Source organism: Diabrotica undecimpunctata, chromosome 4, assembly GCF_040954645.1.
Source record: "Diabrotica undecimpunctata isolate CICGRU chromosome 4, icDiaUnde3, whole genome shotgun sequence".
Classification (NCBI taxonomy): domain Eukaryota; kingdom Metazoa; phylum Arthropoda; class Insecta; order Coleoptera; family Chrysomelidae; genus Diabrotica; species Diabrotica undecimpunctata.
In genome coordinates this window covers 160,439,482-160,460,402 of record NC_092806.1, presented here as the reverse complement: position 1 = coordinate 160,460,402, position 20,921 = coordinate 160,439,482, and the positions used below count along the sequence as shown (strand labels likewise).

The window sequence follows — 20,921 nt, the reverse complement described above, 5'->3', positions numbered from 1 at the left end:
CTATAATATACAGCCTAAGTTTGGCGTGATTTTGTCGTGATTGGTCACAGCATAAGAGCTGTGGATTGGTCAGCATCTTCATCGGATTTTGAATTTTTCAGGTTATGTATCTCTCTGTTTGGCGCTTAAACATCTGTGATTAGGCGGTTTTATACCAATTTGCCAATAAGCAACCACACAGAACATTTCAATTTAAATTTTTCTCATTTATTTTTAAAAATCTGTTAAATTGTTTTAAAAATCTGTTCGTTAGAACACCATATTTAATTACCTAAGACTTTGTTTTAGCAAGCAATTATGGATTCTGTCTATCCATCCACTTCAACAAGCTGTGAAATTAACTCAGGAGCCTGCCATCTTTGCAGCAAAATATTTAAAAATGTGGAATTACGAAATCGTCATATCAAAGGAATACATAACATAGATATGTCGATTAAGAAAATTAATCACATTATTTGTCCCTTATGTGAACAAGAAACTAATTTCAAAAGCCATGAGAACTTACGAAAACATCTTAAAGGGAACCACCAGGTGAGTATTGAATTAATAACTTTTGAATTTTCTAGTTTACAAGAATATGAGACATGGAAAGACATGCAGAAATTTGAGACAAGTTATACACTGAATAGAATTGTTAATAGAAATGAACAGAAGACATTATACTATGAGTGTAACAGAAGTAACACTAAAGGTAGGTACAATACTTTGTTACTTGTAATATTTAAAACTTATACTAATCTATATTTAGGATATAAGCCCAACTATAAAATTAGAACAGAGAAATCTGGTGGATCAATTAAAATTAAAGGAGTGTGTCCCTCCAGGCTGATTTGCAAACTGAGAGATCAAGGACAAGTTTCAGTCAGTTATTGGAAAACACATGCTGGACATAAAGAGGAATTAAGAACCATGCATCTGGCAAAAGCAGAAGAAAAAATGATTGTAGAGAAGTTAATATCTGGGGTGCCATCCAGCAGAATTTTAGAAGATTCAAGAAAATTGGAAACACCAAAACTAGAAAGACTTGCCCTATTAACAAGTAAAGACCTCTCAAATTTGTCCAGGAAGTATAATACATATAAGAAACGAGATCAAAATGATATGGTAGCAACGGCTTTAAAGGTTCAGGAATGGAATGCTAACAACAAGAATTATGCTTTCTTATTCAAGAAGGAAGGTAAAGACCTATCATTTTTTTATGCCCACTACAATTATAATTAATCCTATTCCAATTTGACTTGTGTGAATTGTTATCACTTGACTCATGTAACAAACCTTACTCTTAGCAGAATCAACAATATACATTTTTAAATAATATATCTCGTAAGATTGTAGTCATTGGTTTTTTACATTAAAACTAATTTTGTAATGGAGGTGCTGATTTATTGGGCAAACTTACTAGTTTTTTATTTTACTAGACAACCATTTTTGGGTCTTAGTCTGTTAAAGAATACTTCTCCATTCTGATCTATTTCACACTTTGCTCTTCCAGTTTTTGATAAATATGATATGTTAAATAAGAAGTCAACACAAAAAAAAAATAGAACTAATGATTACCTGTTAAAAAATACAATAAAATTTCAGTCTCTTACCATTAATTTATTATCTTTAATTATCTCTAAACTATAAATTTTTTATTTTTATTAGGAGAACAACATGATGTACTTAAAAAAGAAGATTTTGCCTTAGGATTCATGAACTCTGTTATGGAAGATAAATTAAGAGAATTCCATAGCATAATTTGTATGGATGGTACACATGGCACGAACAAGAGGGGAATGGATTTAACAGTGGTGCTTATTAAAGATGACAGGAATACAGGATTTCCAGTTGCATTCTTACTGTCAAACCGATTGGACCAAGTAGTTCAAGAAGTTTTTTTAGGTATGTATTATATGAGTAGTGACAATTTATGACTGGTAAGTAAAAATAATTTTTAAAAACTTTTAGGTGCTCTCAAGAATAGAATGCAAACTGGAATTCATGCAGAACATTTTATGAGTGATGACGATAAAAAATATTATAATGCATGGGTGAAGATTATGGGCAACCAACCAAAGAGGCTTTTATGTACATGGCACGTTGTGAAAAATTGGAACATTCAAGGGAAGAAGAAAATAAAAGATCCAATTTTGAAGAAACAGATGAAAACTGAGATGAAGAGAATTATTAATGAAACGGATGAAGATAGATTTATGGAGTTATGCAATAGATATATAATCAAATTACAAGAGGCAAATGAGATAGATTTTTTTAATTATCTGGCACGGTAAATAAGTATATGAAATCATACATTTAAAGTCATCCTTAAGTCTATTTTTTTTTGTAGGAATTACTTTCAGAATGAAGAGAGAATCAAAATGTGGGCTCATTGTTACAGAAAAAATTCAGGAATCAATACAAACATGGCGATAGAATCTTTCAACAACCTATTGAAGACCAACCACCTTAGGAGAAGTGCTGGGGTAACAATTGAAAAGTTATTGGACACAATAGATGATCTAGTTGACATTAAAATGTGGAAGAGGATTATAGACATCGAAAGACCAAATGCGAACAATTATCAAGATAGGGTTATAGCAAAAGCACACAAAATGGCAGAAACGATGAAAAACAAAGTGGAGGTTAAGAAAAATGAGAAGGTATATGGTCAATTTCAGGTAAAGTCATTTAGAGATCCTAATAAATTATATAATGTAAATATAAGGCAAGTATGTGAAAATGAATGTAAGACATTGTATTGTAGAGTATGTAAAATTTGTATTCATCGCTATCAGTGTGAGTGTGCTGAATATGTGGTGAGGAATATCTTGTGTAAGCATGTGCACTTGGTAAGAATGCACGAGGAGCGCGAGGGAACTAACTCTGTTTTAGATGATGCTGCAAGGTGTTTGGCAGTAACTTCAATTATCAAATCAAGGCATCAGGAGGAAATTAATGAGTTTGTCAGAGGGAAGGTAGAACAGACAAATGTCATCCAGGAAAAAACCAAACGAAGTCTTCAAATAGAAAACTTGGTAAATTTAATGGAAGACTTAGATGATGAAAGTTTTGCAAGATTACATGACAAATTTGTGAGGGACATTCAAGGAACAAAGCGCAAAGTGAAGAAAGAATTTCAGGAAACCCCTAAGGATATTACAAAGAAGCGAAAAATGGAAAAGCAGGAATATTTTCCTTCCAATAAAAAAAGAAACTGATTAAAAATTAAATTTGAACCATTCTTGTAGCTCACTTTATAGGCTTATTTACCTATTGCAAATTGCCTTTTGCATTAATTAGTCTTAGATGTCATAACTAACGACCTTCTTTTACAGATTCTTAGTTCTAAGACTAATTAACACTTTATTTTCAGATTCTTAGTATTAAGATATCTAACCCCTTTCTTTGCAGATTCTTAGTTATAATACTAATCAACTTTTATTGCAGATTCTTACTTGTAATAAACATTTTATTGTATTTTAATAAAGGTATTTTTCCCGCTAGCTAGGGTTCATATATAACCTTTATGTCCACGGACCGTGATCCCTATATGCTCCGGTCCAACATAGCTATGGATAGTGCGACTGGACCACCTTCCCTCATTCCCGAGGGTCAAATCCAGCGACAATTAGTAATATATGTAGTAAAATTTCATAAAATATATGTATAAATGCTTAGTTTAGGCCTGAATTTTAAAGCTGTGTTAAGTAATGATGTTATAATGATTTTATATTTGTATGCTTTTATATTAGAATTGCATTTTTAAATCGGGATGTACTGGGCCCTAGGCGAGGTTTAGAGGGGTTTTCCTTCGCCATTGCATCAATAACGGCCCCCCCTCCTTTGATTTCCCAGATTTTTAATAAAGAATAAAGACATTTTAAACATAACTGTTTAGTGTTTTATTTGGTTTGCAATAGTTATTTCCAGTAAACCTCTGCTTCATTTTGTTAACAATGACAATTTTTCATAGTACTCGATTCACAATATATATCTTTTTATTATCCTACATTTGTGGTGAAATCTAATATAATTCAGTGTTCTAAAAAAATGAAAATGGATAAATGTCAATTTGGATTTATGCAAGGAGGCAGGTCTACATCAGCAATTTTTATTATAAAACAGCTAATTTAACAATTTAGAGTGAAAGAGATAGACTTGCGAATAGTATTATTAATCTTGAGAAAGCACATGATGAAGTTATCAGAAACCTACTGTGGCAGAGATTTAGTAGGAAAGGAGTGCCAGCTGAATGTGTGAGTGGAGTATGAGCAAGTAACAACTATAATAGTGTTAGAACTACTATATATAGTTAGAATAACTATTATAGTGTTAGAACTATACAATTGTAGGTGAAACTGGCCAATTTTGTGTGAAAATAGGGCTTCATCCGGGTTTCGCCCATATTTATTCTCATTTGTGCTGGATTAGATAACAACTGAACCTGCTTGGTATAGAGTAGCGGAGACAAGTCCTTAATGAAAAATGATTATGATATTTCAATTCCAGATAGAGTAGTTGGCTTGAATAGACAAGAACTCAAAAAAGATGATAATTTTCGGCTTTTAGGATCGGTATTACCGTTTTATTTATCATACTTCAATTAAAGATAAAGGAAAGAGGCAAATTGAATGATGTGTGATAAAAAAGGTACGAAGAAAACTAAAAGGTAATTGTATAGGACTGCTTTTAGACCAGCTATGATGTATGGTACTGAATGTAGGGCAGTAAAAAAGGGGATGAACAGAAATTGCATGTTTTTGAAAAACCATAATCTCAGAGAAAAAGCGGAGAGGTACTTAGTCCCTGGAAGAGAACAGGAAAATAATTAGAGAAGCCGATCCCACATAGAGAAAGCTAACGAGAATAATAATGTTAATGAATGTTCTAGAAATAAAAATAATAAGAAGAACCTCTAAATCTTAATAAAAAAATTACCTAATCAAAAAAAATTAAAACAATATCTATATATCTAATAAAAAAGCATCACTAGCATATCAAAATAAAAAAACACAAGTCAGAAATTAATTTTACCTACATAATCTCAAAAGAAAAAATAATTACATTTCTAATAAAACTATAATAGCCAGCTTAATCCTAAAATGTGAATATCATCCGCTTTGTACCAATACCACAGTAGATTGCTACTCTGCTAATAAATTTTTTAGCGATATACTGTCTCACAATACCTCAATTGTCATTTTAAAAAACATGAAACCCGCCAATTTTTAAATTGGGACCCACCCACCAACCAATCACGCCAAACCTAGGCTGTATATTATAGTGTAGTCTGTAAATTCTGTCTTGTGGATTGCGGCGAGGCTGAACAGGAACAGAGATGAAAATTTAGTGATAGTGACCAGTGACCACACAAAAAATAACCGTACCCAACAACTGACCAAACAGGGTAGAGCCAATTCTAAAATTTACAAAAAATGGCGTTTTAACTTTTTATTCGTGCCAGCGCTAAAGTTTAAAACAGCATGTGAAGTCGTCCAAAGCGAAATCCAGTGTCTATTGTTGTGATTTTTTTTCAATACTTTTTTCACTAGCCAGACGGAAATGGAAGGTGAACAATTTTCTTTATGTTGGAACAACTTCCACAATAACCTGAGTTCGGGTTTTCATTCTTTATTTAAAGATGAAGATTTGGTTGATGTGACTCTAGCTGCTGATGGAAAATTCTTAAAGGCGCACAAAACCGTTCTTTCGGTGTGTAGCCCCTTTTTCAAAGACTTATTCAGGGTAAATCCTTGTAAACATCCAATAGTTATACTGCCCGAGGTTAATTATAACGCTTTGAGCAGTCTGTTACATTTCATGTACCAGGGAGAGGTTAGTGTGAGTCAGGAAGAAATTCCTACATTCATGAGAGTAGCAGAGATGTTGAAAGTTAAAGGGCTGACAGATAACAACTCATCCTCAACATCTTCTGTAAGTATAAGAATGTTTTAACACCAACAAGCAATCTATTTTTAGTTAAATATTTAGAGAATACCCCTGCATCATTATTTTTGTGCATGTGATTCAAATTCAAAAGTCAAAACAATGTTTATCATTCAACATTGTTTAGAATTAATAGAAAAAGAGGGCAAGCGCATAGAAAGAGGTGGAATTTGATTATAAATCATCAATGAGTGGGTATTATCCTGAAAAGCTCAAATTGTAACTTAAATTGATGGTTTAACATATAAAAAATAGCAATATTGCTCTAATTTTAAATTTAGAAAACTTATGTGGTTGATATAATATATAAAACAAAGTCTGTGTGACAAATCAATCAAATCTATAATTTGTTTACTATTTAATTAAATAAAAAATGTATCCTGCTTAACTGAATCATATATTTTTATTGTATTTCAATCTGGACTTTGATATATTCCATATAATTTGGTATATTATTGTTTTGAAACCAGAAATGTACCTATCAAAATTAGTTTATTTCTTTAGAAATCTATTAGAAGAAAATTTACAGCAATTAACTGCATTTTTTAAAGTTTGGAATGTTTCCAGGAACAATTTTCCTGCAATGACATGCACATTTTGATATAAGGTCAAAAATCTCAGAAATATTGATTTTAGAAGGATATTATAGATTTTTTTGTATAAGAAAATTGTTTTATATCAAATAGTTCTAGTTTGTTTAACTTAAGACAAAATTTATAACTAGAGAATATCAATGTTGATTCCGCAATCTGCAATTGTCCCTTTTTTTGAGATTTAAACAGGGATAAATATTTTCTTGCTATTGTTTGAGATTATTCACATAAGTATGTTTCATATAATGTTATTTATATTTGTAGGAAACAAATGGTTATACTAGTAGTAGTAGAAGCAATTTTGCTTATCAAGACCAAAGGCAGAATATTATGAAGAGACCTAGACCTGTGAAAAAAATTATAAGACCTATGCAACAACTTAGACCTATAGAAAGCCCTAAATTATCTAAATCTCCATCACCACATCCAGCTCAGCCATCCCAGGTAAGAAAATACTATTCATTTTTTAGTTTACTAGGTAGAAACTTGACAAATACTTGTTTTGTTGAATTCAAAGTAAATCATACATGTACTTTTCAGTCTCATCATTCACCAGTGCAGACACCTCCCATTAAAAAGCAACTTCTAGAAAATGACCTCCCTCAGTCCTCGATAACACCTATAATTCCCAATATTATTCCTAAGTTAGAAGAGTATCAGGAACCTTTAATCAAACCGAAACTCGAGCCTATCGATCACCAGGATGAAGAGAATACCTCCCATTCAGGTAAAAACAAATATAATTAAAGAAGCAGGTGTCAGGAAGGTGACATTAGCTTTGAGATATTTGGCATAACTGTACTTAGCATGAATTAAATAAAACAATATCCCAAAAATGTCATATTTTTCCAAACATTTGCTCATTTAACTTGATATTTTTGTGTTTTTTTATCTTTTCTCTGTAGTTAAACAAAAATAGAGATTTTGTGTGTCTTGTAGGAGAAGACCCCAATATGGATATAGCTAGTATTGCAGAAAATCTGCAAGAAGAGCCTTCTGCTTCTCCATTCTCATCATGGCCTCCTTTTGATATGCCCCCTCCAAATCAGGACTCATCTTCACCGGGTAAGTTAACAATCATTAGTAGTTATGCACATTTTAGATATATATATAGTCGCAAATTATTTTGGATATACTTTGGCTTATAGGTAGAGGGTCGTTATATTGAATTGACAGTCTTGGCATCATATCAGCTAGTTTGCTAGTAGTTGTAAACCATAGATAGATTATTTGCAATACAAATGTCCTTAGTTTACATCATATTGATTTGTTTTTGGCAATTCTATACTTTCAACGTCAATTAGAAGCTGAAATAAGTATTTTATGTACTGAATTTTTTTTTGCCTGGAGGGTAATTATTAGAAAATCCGAATTTTTATGAATTTTCCTCAGGCTGATTATGATTCATTGCCATACGCACTATTTGTTCTGCATTTATTATGTTGTGCTTACATGAATTTAAAAATCTGTTCCATTTACCGTAAAATACCATTTATGTCATTACTAGACTTCGGCAAATATGCAAATAAATATGTAGAAAATATGCGCATAAATATGCACGTGTTTACCCGAAAATATGCAAATATTTTACAAAATATGCATACAAATAAATAAAAAATCGTAAAATAGTAACAATTTTATTTAAAAAAAAAAGTGTACATAACTAAATATTTCCTACTATTCATTAAGATTTACATTTATTTTAAGTAACTACATCATTTTTAAGTATGAATAAACTTATTTAGAATTATGGTAACAATAAATGACCAAGTGGTGTTCAAAATTTTCTAACAAAAACTTGTGGCTTCTGTCTGAGTACATATATTTATATATGGAAAAACTTCGTTCAACATCAACTGATGTAACGGGAGCATTTTTCAAACTAACCAAAACAATTGGTTCTAAATTAATTGTTTCCGAAATATTTCCAGCTAGAACACTGACTACTTCAGAAAGAATATGGTAACCTTTATTTTTTTCCATAGTAGCTTCAAATTTTTTTAAAATATCTTTTCCAATATTACCTCTAACGTTCCGACAACATGACGCAAATTCTTTTATTAATGCTGTACTTTCGAACAATGACAGTTTTGGTGATTCTAACTGAGTAATTGTTTTTTGAACAAAACTAAAATTTGATTTTATAAATGAAAGTTCTTGTTGAAGCAAGTTACTCTAAAAAGTTTGTTTAGAATCCAAAAGAGATTGGGAACTTTCATCTGTTAACGTATCAATTATGTTCTTTATTTTAACAAAATGATCTGCATAAAAATTAGCTGCTTCTAACCATGTTCCCCATCGCGTTAAAATAGGTTGTGGTGGAAGAGGAATGTTAGGTAGCATTTCTTTATAAAGTTGAATTCTTATAGGAGATTTAAGAAATACTTTTTTGACACTGGATATCATGGTATTTACAAGAGGAAACTTTTTTCGTATTTCCTCTGCAACTCTGTTTAATCCATGCGCTACACAAGTAACATGTATTAAATCTGGGAAAAATATTTTTAAATTTTGTCCTGCTTTCACCATATAAGGAGCAGCATCCGATAAAATAAGCAGTAATTTATTAGAAGGAATAGTTGTCGGAAGAAAAAAAGTTGCTAATGTTTCTTGTATAAAACGCGAAATTGTTAAAGCATTTGTTTTCTCAAGTTGCTGGCATGAAATAAGATGAGATTTTGGTAAGGTATCTTCTTTAAGAACACCAATCAATAAATGAGCAATATACTTTCCTGAGGAATCAGTGGTTTCGTCTACAGATATGTAAAAATAATTATCTGCAATTTCTTCCTTAATATTAATTAACACCGACGAGTATAGCCCGTTCACATTATTTCTTCTTAGAGACCGATCACTTGGAACATTAAGTTTGCAATATTTTTTTAGAAACGAACTAAAATTTACATTTGCTAATTTTGAAAGCGGTATGTTTGCAGACACTAATGCGCGACACAAGTCTTCATTAAAAGTTTCTTGCTCATCTAATTTTTTTGAAGTAGATTGGAAACATTTAGCCATTGAAGTTTGATGTTTTCCTCCTATTTTTCCTTTTTTTGCAATGTGTGAAGCAGTTCTCACATGTTGGTCTATCTGAAATTTCTTCTCACATGCTATCTATAAATAAAAATAAAAACCTTTATTTTAACCCAACCTTTAAAATATAAAAATATACAAGGTGTTTTTGGTTAATCAAATAACTGGTTTGGAAAAAAAAAACACTCGCTAAGTGTTTTAAATGCAGTATTAATCCACAAATTAGTTTTTGTTACTAACCATTAGTACATCATATAACTTATTTTAAAATTCAACAAAAGTTTTTTTTTTGTTAATTCAATTACAATAAAAATAATTGTGTTTTAGAATAGCTGACTTCATAAAAAAAAGTAAAGGTGAAAAATTTTTCTAAATACACACCATTGTATTGTACCATGGACAATTTTTTCTCACTAAAGGAAGCTATTTTTCATTTAAAAACAACCTACGAGTACTAAATTTCAAGTAAATACGTTTATTGGTTTTAAAGTTATTGTTGTTATTAACTAAAAGAATTTAATTTTTTTTAATTTTAACACCCTGTATCTCGAAAAGTAAATAAGTTTGACCCCTCATTAACTATATCGTTTTGTTCAATTTTTCGAGAAGTATCTACAGTCAAACGTTGTAAGTGTCATTTGGAAACACCCTGTATGTATGAAATATTAGATATTTAATAGAAAATATTAGATACGTACAATTTTGCCACAGACTGAACAGTAGATTTTTCCCATATCCATAGACAGCTCTTTATAAGGTTTAATCCAAGTTGAAGCACTGGTTGTTTTAGGCATTATAAAATCACAATCTTCCTTTTTGTTACGCACAACGAGTGTTTACGCTTTGAATATCAAAACAAAAATGATTTACAAATCTGAGCATCAAATTAGAAATGTTTAGGTACCTAATTCAATAAACTGGGAGATTTTGGAAAATCCCTAAATTAGGAACAAAACTATTAACCGTTTACCTGCTGTTAAGATACAATAAATTGTAGATAGATTTGGGGATTAGATCATAAAATGCAAATGAACGAACCCTTAGCGATTATCCAATAACTGAATGCCTCAGTGACCGAGACTTTCTAAGAATGTTGAGGGCTACTTAAATTGATCTTCTTTGAAATTGTAAATGTTTTGTACCTGTAGAGATTACGTACTTAGATCATTTCTTGATTAAAATGACTACAAAATTTTATACAAGAATTGAAATAAATTGGTATGTTTAAAAATTTTCAAATACAGTATAAAAATCTGAACTTTTATGCACTTTATGCAAACTTTTATACAAATATGCCAAAATATGAAATATTTGCATAAAATATGCACAATATGCAAAATATGCAATATGCATATTTGCCGAAGTCTAGTTATTACCTTAATTCAAACATAAAGAGAAATTTCTGGCCCAAAGGAAAACCTGTAGCTAAATCACATCCAACCTCAGAAAATACTGTTTTGTCAAAGTTGTGGTTGTAATTCGTAAACTATGAAATAAACTCAATAATTTTACACATTTTTCTGGTTTTATTCAATAGGTTTTATTTTTATATATTTGGAATCTTTCTGTCACACAAAACTCACTCACTTCCTTTCATTTCGTCCATCCCTCCCTAACTCTATTACAGTAAAACCTCCGTTAACCGAAATAATTGGGGGGAGGCTGTTTCGGATAACAAGAATTTCGGTTAAAAATAACATTGTTTTTTATAATATTCTTGATCAAAGTATTGGTATTAAAAAATACTATGATTTGATTTCCTAATGTTTTCTAATAAGTAAATCCAACATAAAGTAATAAAATTAAGGAACATGAACAAGTTTAACATGCTTTTTTAAAGAAATCTGCTATTTTTTTTTTGCGTTTTCGATTGACAACGATGTTTCTCTCTCCCTCCATCGTTAATTTGCAGAATATCATGAGTTTGCCTCATTCGATTGTTCGACGAAACGTAAAGCAATCTGAAAAGGACAAAACTTTATGTAATGACAACAAAAATTAAGAATCTAGTCGTGTCCCTAACTAATTAGGCCTACTGTATAAAATTCTTTCCTCTAAAGCATTGAAAATCTCGTCGACGGTCTTGTGCTGCCTGTTGCCTCTTGGGTCGTCATCGTCGTCATCTTCGTCATCTGATATGCTCAGGTTGTCTTGATAAAGAACCATATCAATGATGTCCTGGTCGATGAATTCACGTTCTTCTTAGTTAATTTCGTCATGTCCCGGCAAATTTTTAATGAAAGGTTTAATTTCTTCTGTCGTTTTCTTACCATTTTATTCTTCAGGATCGTCAATCAAAATCTTATCAAAAAAGTTTGTTCTAGCATTTTTCCAAAGTTGAAAATTTGATCTTGGCCCACGACTCAGCTCACCAATAAAAATGTTTTATTGTTAAAGATTTGAGAATTTCGGGAACACTTTTGGATTAATTCGTCTCCTGTAATAACAGATGTCTTAAGAATGCTTCTCTATAATGTCTCTTGAATGTCTCTATGACTCCCTGGTCTAAGGGCTGGATTAAGCTTGTGACATTCGGTGGCAAAAATCTGACAATTGTCACCATTTTGTAGATTTTGAGGGTGAGGGCGTTTGTCAACAAGCAACAATGCTTTGATGGGAAGGTTTTTTGATTTTAAAAAGGATTTTACACTTGAGACGAATTCATTTTCAAACCATTCTAAAAATAAAGTGGTCGACATCCATGAACTTTTTTGGCTTCTATACCTTAAAATGCCTTTTCGGAAATATCTTTTAGAGCTTTTGGTTTTTGTGATTTCATTTACTTTTTATTGACGAAATTATTGAAACTGTCAGCCGTTTCGGTTAAACGATGTTTCAGTTAAGGGAGGTTTTACTGTACATGCATCTTCATCTGTTTTCCAATTACTCTCTAATGCCAATCCTAGCTACTTAAAACTATCTTGCCACTGTTTGAAAGAAGAAAAAAACCCAGACTTTATAATTTGATATAGGTCAAACTGGCAACAGGTATATGTTTTCAAATAACTGACACAGTCTTTTTCCAATTTATACTTAAAGACAGACAACACATTTTAAATGACTGTGAATATATTTTAACTATAGTGCTGGTACTAAACCAATAAGTGCAGTGTCAACTGAAAAATGTTTCATATTTTTATATTTAATGCTAATAACTAAGGACATTATGTAATACTTCATTTTAGGTGTCTGTGGTGGATCTTTTTATTATTTTTAGCTATATTTTTATACTAAGAGTACGAAATCTATAAAATTTACTTAAATAAGTGTAGTTCGCTATTCTTTTCTGATACATAACTCCTGTAAGAGATAGAATTGAATGTTTCTTTTATTATAGTTTATTTCATGTACATTTTTCAGTCATCATTAAAATAATACACAATTAATTTACTATATCTATGGCATTAAGTATTTATTCGTTGAAGAATTTGACAAAAAATCACAAAAATATTTGTAAAGTAAAATTACAGTCAAGCGGCCACCGAATGTAGTTAGTAGAATATTAAATGGTTTGTATGTAGAATTTTAAGTTTCCTATCTACATTTCCGAGACAGGTTGTGTTTTCCTATTTCTGTATTGCTTCAGAACCAATCAAATTGTTCTGTCAAATGTTATGTCATAGTTTCTTGAAATGTAAATAGATGATTCTTGATTAAATTACCCTCTTTACTAGGTAATTCAGGGAAACAGTTGAATATATTTTCTTTTGTCTAAAATAGATGATAATAATTCGATTCTGTCAACTGGAAAGTTTGCTTAAAAAGATTAAACATTTTCTTCAACAACAAAATCTAATTGTCTAATTTGATACTGATATCCCAACCTGTTCATCTCATGGCATCTATTAATAAGTCGTTCTATTTGTTTATGTCTACTAATCTAATCTCAAAAATATTTTCTGCTTGATGTTGTTTAAGTAAAAAGAAAACGCTTTGAGACAATTTGAATCCGACGGTTTTATATGTCAAAAGCGACAAATATACGTCAAGAAACACTGAATGTTTGACGCATTTTCGACACTTTTCCGATTTCTCCGTTTTCCTTGATGCTACGGTGGAAAATTTTAAGACTTTGTTTATAACGTAGATAATAGCATAACTATAGTAACACTTCTAACATTAAAGTTCCAGAAAATAGTAGATTTATTAAAAATATCACATTCACTGTCGTCATTAGAATCAATAAAAAAATTATTCATTCTTCAGTGATTATATTTACCCAACTGGTTAATGTACTCAGTAACCATGTCTCTCGATTCATTCTCAAGTTTTCTTCTAGGTATCTGCCCTTCATTTCCCGATTATACATTCTCTTCAATTGTGTCGAACTGGCAACTAAAATAACCACTTGTTCTTTCGACATGAGGCCGCACGTTGGGCGCCATATCGCTGCGGCATGTATTGGAAATTCAACAATGACCCACATTTTAAGGCATTAGCTTGAATTGGGGTGTATTCTTGCCGCTTACGACTCAGTGTGTAAATGACAAGTAGGGAGAAATCAGAATTTGTGTACAGGTGTGATGTGTAGATCTTCTTCTTCTTCAAGTGCCATCTTCGTTCCGAAGGTTGGCGATCATCAGGGCTATACGTATTTTCGAAACTGCGGACCGAAACAATTCGTTGCTGCTACAGCTATACCATTTCCGTAGATTCTTTAGCCAGGAGTTTCGTCTTCTTCCTATGGACCTTTTTCCTGCTATTTTCCCTTGCATAATTATTCGAAGCAGTTCATATCTTTCGCCTCTTGTAATGTGTCCCAAGTATTGCAGTTTTCGTTTTTTGATCGTAAATATGACTTCCTTTTCTTTATTTATTCTTCTCAAGACCTCGACATTTGTGACTCTCTCAGTCCATGATATTCTCAGGATTCTGCGATACATCCACAGTTCCAATGCCTCTAATTTTTTGGTATCAATCTTTTTCAACGTCCATGACTCCATTCCGTAGAACAGCACAGAAAGTACGTAACATCTCATCAGGCGAAGTTTCATTTCAAGGCTCAAATCTCTTCCGCAGAACACTCTCTTCATTTTAGTGAATATGGATCTGGCTTTTTCTATTCTTATTTTGATTTCTGCTGAGCTATCGTTGTCTTCATTTATAAAAGTGCCTAAATATTTGTATTTGCTAACTCGATTGATAATTTCATTGTGTAAATATAAATTTTGGACATTTTGTGTTGATTTCGATATTACCATAAATTTAGTTTTCTTTATGTTCAAAGATAGTCCATATTCTTCGCTGCAGTCTGCTATCTTATTCACCAATGTCTGTAGCTCTTCAAGTGTTTCTGCGATCAGAACGGTGTCGTCGGCAAATCTCAGATTGTTTAATCTAACACCATTTATTTTAATACCTACGGATTGCTCAGAGAGTGTTCTATTCATTACATCTTCGGAATAGAGATTAAACAGGGTTGGTGACAGTATACACCTTTACCTCACACCTCGCTTTATTTCAATTTCTTCAGTGGTATTATTCTCTACTCTCACTACTGCTTTCTGATTGTATTATATTTGCTATTAGTCGGATGTCTCGTTTATCTAAATGTGTAGATGAACTATCCCAATGAGGTCTACTCGATACGAGGCGCCGTTTCTGAGTCGTTGAGGGATGTTTCTGTGCTTTGTTTGCTTGACAACTATCAGCAGGGAGGATCCAATTATTTTCTTTATTAAAATAATGAAAAAGACAAACATTCTGAGTGACGATAAATTATTTCTTATAAATATCCCTCACTCGATTTTAATGTCACTTCAATTTGGTGGTTTTTCCGTGCCTCGTTAAACACTTTATCTAAATATAAAATATTAAAAAGCTAGGCACAGAGAAGCTTTTTATTACAAAAAATAATAAAATCGTTATCAGTTTATGAAAAATGCCTAGTTACAAGCAAAATAATTTTTTTAGTTCATGATCTGCTTATTAGTATAATTTTAATGCATGCCTGAATGCCATATATAGTAAAGCGTTTATACACAAAACCACATGCTTTTTTTAGCGTTATTTTTCTTTTAGAATGTTTATTATGTTATCTCATCTCTTGCCATATTCATTTTTTTATTGTGAAGTATAATTTAAGTATAAGTTTCGTTTTCTTGAAGTTAAAGCCAAGAAATAAACGGAAAATATGTGAACGAAAAAGCCTTTTGAAACTTTAAAATTTTTATTTAAAGTGTTTAAATGTTGAAACACAACACATTCTTCTCTACAAGCAGAATAATGATGTGATCGAACAGGAGAATCAAAATCAGAGCAGATATAAACAAAAACTAAACAGAAATATAAATCTTAAAACTCTTTTAATATGTTTTGAACATGTAAAACAACATATACACAAATCTGGTGAGATCATCTTAATGTCACAACTATTGAAAACATTTTTAAAGCTTATACATGCAAGAATATTCAGAAAGTGTGAAGATGATATGAGTAATAGACAGTTTGGCTTTCGTAATGGCTTCGGAACAGTAGAAGCTCTGTATAGCTTCACAACTCTTGCTCAAAAATGTCGAGACCAACAAAAAGATCTTTTCGCCGCATTTATAGACTATGAAAAAGCTTTTGACAAAGTTCCAACCTTCATTAATGGAGTCGACACTACAAGAATAAGAGGGAAAACAAAAAAGAGTATGAGATATATGAAGCAACGGCGCAAAGAAAGTTAAAGGAGGCAGTAATATATGATAGACGAACAAAACTAAAATGAAAGTGAGGTAGCGAGACGAATTATCAACAAAATTCTGAACATTTCACTAGGTGGCACATTAGTAGGGAGAGGAGGTTTCAACTGGACCATTTATGACACGTAAAAGTCGCCTACAATGGCGCCAGCAACTCTCATACTGCACAACGCAACGGTATCATATCAATATCAAAGCTCCCTAAGAAAAAAACTAAAATGATGGCTGCTACAGTTGCACTCTCATGAACGTTACTGGCCAATGGAAAGAATTACATCTAAACATAAAAGTAAATGCATCTATCGTGTTATTAATTAGGAGCGCCCAACATTGACGCAAAAGGTACGGCCACAATGACGCCACCAACGTCTATAATACGAAATGTATGGTATAGCAACGCCTATCTGAAAAAAAAAAACAAAAATGATGGGGGCTATAGTGACATGCCCAGCTACGTCACTGGTTAATGAAAAGAATCACATCTAAGATTCAATTTAGTCTTTTTTTTTTTCAGCAAGATTTTGTAAAATTAATTCTTGTCATTGATCGATTAAATCGGTCTGTTCTTTCCGTTGGCCAGTGACATCCGGAGGGAATGTTTGCAGTGACCTTTTGGCATGAGTAAGAGGCGTTGCTATGTCGCAATTCCTCCCACTGACGTCATCAAAGGCCTGGTTGCAACTATTCTCACTACGCGTTCATACAATATAGATAATTAAAGAACGTAAAAAAGTTAATTTGACCGACATTTATGAAATATGTAGCTAAAAAAAGTTAGTTTTTCAATCGGTAAATAAAAAAAATAATAGCATCCATGTTACACAGCACTATGTTCAAGAAAATGTAAAATGGTATAAATTTCCGAACGTGGCATTTGACAGTCGAATAACACAAACATTGTAAAGATGACATTTGACAGTTCATAGACGAATAAAACATGCGCAAAATGTTGTTTTCTTGTGTTCATGTGTAGATCAAAATTTTGACCATGATTTTATGTGGAATATTTATCGACTTTGGAGAAATTCACAATTTGATTCTGCACGTTAACATGCACACGTAGAAAAGTTGGCTATCACTTGCATTATGAGCATTTTTGTCTAGAATTTAGATATAAGTAAAGGTTTTAAAGTATTTTTAGTTTAAAAACAGTAATTCGTCTATTTAGTTATGTATTTATCTTGAAGAAACTTATTTTATTTTAATTAAAGTGTTAGACAGTTCGCTTGATTCAAATGTAGGCACTTTCATGGAGCGATTAAACCATTAAAAGTTGTCTAAACCGTTGTAGTCAGTTTTTTTTTATGTATTTTCTACGTAATGACCAAAGTTTTAACTTTTTTCTGGTTCTATTTCTCAGGCGTTGTTCAGTAGCCATTCATCCTATAAAATTTGTTTCTCAGCATACGGTTCTTCGTTTATAGTTTTCGTTTGTTATTTCTTATTTCAGTTTTTATGTACAAGGGTACAGTTTTTGTGTCAGTCACATTTTGCAGTCTCAACATTTTGTTGTTTTCTGCATTATGGATTTGATCTGACTCACTGGTCTTTGATCATTCATTTTCATTTAGGTAGTATGTAGCTGTAGCTTGGTTCATAGTTTCTTTTATTAAGTTAATATATCTGCTGTCTATTCTACAATTTTGCATTGCGTTTATTACGGCCGTGTGTTCTATGGTATCGAAAGCTTTTTCGTAGTCTATAAATGCTAGGAAAACTGGAAATTTGTATTCGTTACATTTTTCTATTAATATTTTTGTGGTTAACAGGTGATCGGAAGTTGAATAGCCTTTTCTAAAACCTGCCTGTTCATATGGTTGGTATTCGTCTAATTTCCTTGTTAGTCGAGTAGTTATGACTTTGGTGATTATTTTAAACAGGTGTGACAGTAGGCTGATGGGTCTGTAGTTTTCCAATTTTCGACTATCACCTTTCTTGTGTAATAAGATTACTTTAGAGTTGTTCCAGCTCTTAGGGACTTTGCCCTGATGTAAACAACTGTCCACAAGCTTAGTTACAATTGCAATTAGTTCCTTACCTCCTTCTAATATCATATCTGTGGTAATATTATCTTCTCCTGCAGCTTTATTTCTCTTCATATTTTCCAATGCTGTAGTTACCTCTGAAATTGTTACTTTTGGCATTATTTCTGATCCAACATTTTTTATTAATTTCCGTGCTGGTCTCGTCTCATCATCTTGTTGATGTGTTCTGTAAAGTTCTGTGTAAAATTCTTCTATTCGTGTCAGTATGTTTTCTCTAGTTGTGATTTCATTTTCGTCTTTTCCCATTAATGATATCATCTGACGTCGTCCTAGTGTCGGTCTGAGGCATTTCATACTCTTATTTTTTTCAATAGTTGTTGTTATTAATTTTTGGTTTTCTTTTCTTTTTTGTTGTCTGATTCCTTTTCTAATCTGCCTATTAAGTTCTCTATATTCGTCGGTTCCCCTTTTGTTAGATTTATTTAAGATCTTCCTTCTTTTTATTTGTTGTAATATTTCTTTGTCTAATTCATTGTATGTTGTTTTTGGTTTTTTCAGTTGCAGAAGGCTTTTATTCACTGTTTCGGTAATAAGGTTATTCAAATCATCAATATCATTGGAGTTTATCTGCTGCATGCTAACTTGATTTAATGCATGCGCTATCTTTTTATTAAATTCACTATTTTTGATTTCTTCAGATGTCCATTTGTATCTTTTTTCATGTATTCTTTTTCTTTCTATTTTTTTGTTAATTATTAGTTTTGTTCTTATTAGTCTATGATCGCTTCCTAGGTCAAACTGATTTAATACTGATACGTCTTCTACTAGGTTTCTATTCTTCGTTAGGATATAATCTATTCCATTCTTTGTCTTTTTATCGGGGCTCATCCATGTCCATTTTCTGCTTGGTTTTTTATTGAAAAAGGAGTTCATTGAGTACATGTTATGTTCATTCATGAAATTGAGAAGCATTTCTCCTCTATCGTTTCTTTTTCCGTAGCCATAGTTACCAATTAAATGTTCGTAATCTTCCTCTTTTTTGCCCAATTTAGCATTAAAATCTCCTAATAGTATTTCGTAATTTGCTTTATTTGTATCTATAGCTGTTCTTATTTCATCATAAAATATTTCTACTTCTTCATCGTCGTGGCTTTTGGTCGGAGCGTACACTTGGATCAATTTCAGAGTGGTTCTTTTATTAATCCTGATGATGAGATATGCTACTCTGTCTGATATGGGCTTGAATTCTTCGATACACTGTGTGAGGCTTTGTTTTACCAAGAATCCCACTCCCGTGTATTCGCCACCTTTATGCATAAAATGTGTGCCATTTTTTAGTATTATATACTCATCACTTTTTCTTCTGGTCTCGCATATACCAAGGATATCCCATTTTATATCCTTTGGTTCACTTTCTATTTCTGGGAATCTATTGTCGTCCGTCAGTGTTCGAATATTGTAGGAGCATAGCCAAATTGTCATCTTGTGGCAGCCGGGTCTTACCCAGGGATTCTTAGCACCCCCCCTTCCGTTAGTTGTTTGATCGCTGCCGTGATCAAGTCTCTGGGAAGTGCTGGGCACTGGGGGCCTTTTCTTTTTTGTCCTGTACATTGACTTGAAGGTTTGGACCGTTTGGACAGATGATCTGAAAAGGACTGCCGGGAAAAATTGGCTACAAGTAGCGTACAATAAAAAACAATGGAAAGGAAGACTTGAAGAGGCTTATGTTCAGATGTGGACGTGAATGGCTAGACGAAGAAGAAGACTGGTCTTTGATATTGTTTCTCTTTCGTTTCTTTTGAATTACTCTTCTAAGTTATGTATAAGCTTTTGGCTATTATTTTGAACACACTCGGTGTTTCGCCTATGAGTCTGTTGTAGTGTTTTGTTCTTTTAAGTCTGACTTTTATGTCAGTGGCATCTATTTTAGTTATCTTGATTGAGTGTTGGTATATTTCATCAATTGCTATTTAATCTATCTGGTGTTTTATGATCTTATCACTAGTATCTGCTGGTCACAATCTTTACGCTACATTAAATAGTAGTAGAGTAAAACTGATTTTTAAGCATGCTTAAATTTCACGATAGAATATTAGTTTACGCACCACATCTCGCTGTTTTCTGACACAACAGTCTATTTTGCACGACCCACGAAATACGGTGGGCCGATATGGTTGGCACTTGTTTCTTCTTCTTAATATGAAGAAAAAAGTACTCACCGTTCATAAAAACCGATTTACACGTGCAATCTTATTTACCATCTATCTATGGTTATACAAATCATTAACAATTAAGTTAATCAAAATTTGTACTTTTCCTCACTATTTTTCTTATTCTTATCACAAGCGAAACATTACTTGTTTTTGTATTTGGTAGTGAGGCCTTTGCATCTTAAATTAAACTCCACCAAGTAGACCTAAGTCCTAGATAGTTACCATCAGCTTTCCCAAGGTATACACAATTTTAGTATACCCAAAATTTCGTTTCCTAAAATCGTATAAACCTAGCACGTTGGGGTTGATAATAAGGCTTCCAGTGCAAACTGTAATTCTATCTCCTTGTCGACCTGTAACCTCCATCGTTGACGATCTTGGAGCCCAGAATCAGCAGAACAACAGTCTTAACAACGTTTCTCTCCATTTGTCAATGATGTTTCTCCTTTTTAATGTGAAAACAGTTTTCCTTGACACATCAAC

At 32.2% G+C, this 20,921-nt stretch overlaps 2 protein-coding genes across 3 annotated transcripts in view; both read left to right on the top strand.

Moving 5' to 3' along the window:
• LOC140440367 (uncharacterized) lies at positions 1-3,872 on the top strand. Its single transcript, XM_072530823.1, has 5 exons — positions 1-691; positions 749-1,177; positions 1,648-1,884; positions 1,951-2,269; positions 2,330-3,872. The coding sequence occupies exons 1-5, from the start codon at positions 298-300 to the stop codon at positions 3,198-3,200; spliced, it is 2,250 nt and encodes a 749-aa protein (XP_072386924.1). The 5' UTR covers positions 1-297; the 3' UTR covers positions 3,201-3,872.
• A 1,406-nt stretch (positions 3,873-5,278) lies between these two features.
• The window catches only part of LOC140440368 (uncharacterized), a 42,099-nt gene continuing 26,456 nt past the window's right edge, over positions 5,279-20,921 (top strand). For both annotated transcript variants that reach the window (XM_072530826.1, XM_072530824.1), the window contains exons 1-4: positions 5,279-5,916; positions 6,786-6,965; positions 7,062-7,248; positions 7,461-7,586. In XM_072530826.1, the coding sequence (XP_072386927.1) occupies positions 5,545-5,916; positions 6,786-6,965; positions 7,062-7,248; positions 7,461-7,586 (865 nt within the window). In that variant the 5' untranslated portion in view covers positions 5,279-5,544. The remainder of the gene's footprint in view (positions 5,917-6,785; positions 6,966-7,061; positions 7,249-7,460; positions 7,587-20,921) is intronic.

Coding starts and splice junctions, on each gene's coding strand:
- LOC140440367 (XM_072530823.1), top strand. CDS start 298: ATGGATTCTGTCTATCCATCCACTTCAACAAGCTGTGAAATTAACTCA. Junction 1,178..1,647: donor TTTCTTATTCAAGAAGGAAG/GTAAAGACCTAT, acceptor TATTTTTATTAG/GAGAACAACATGATGTACTT. Junction 1,885..1,950: donor AGTTCAAGAAGTTTTTTTAG/GTATGTATTATA, acceptor AAAAACTTTTAG/GTGCTCTCAAGAATAGAATG.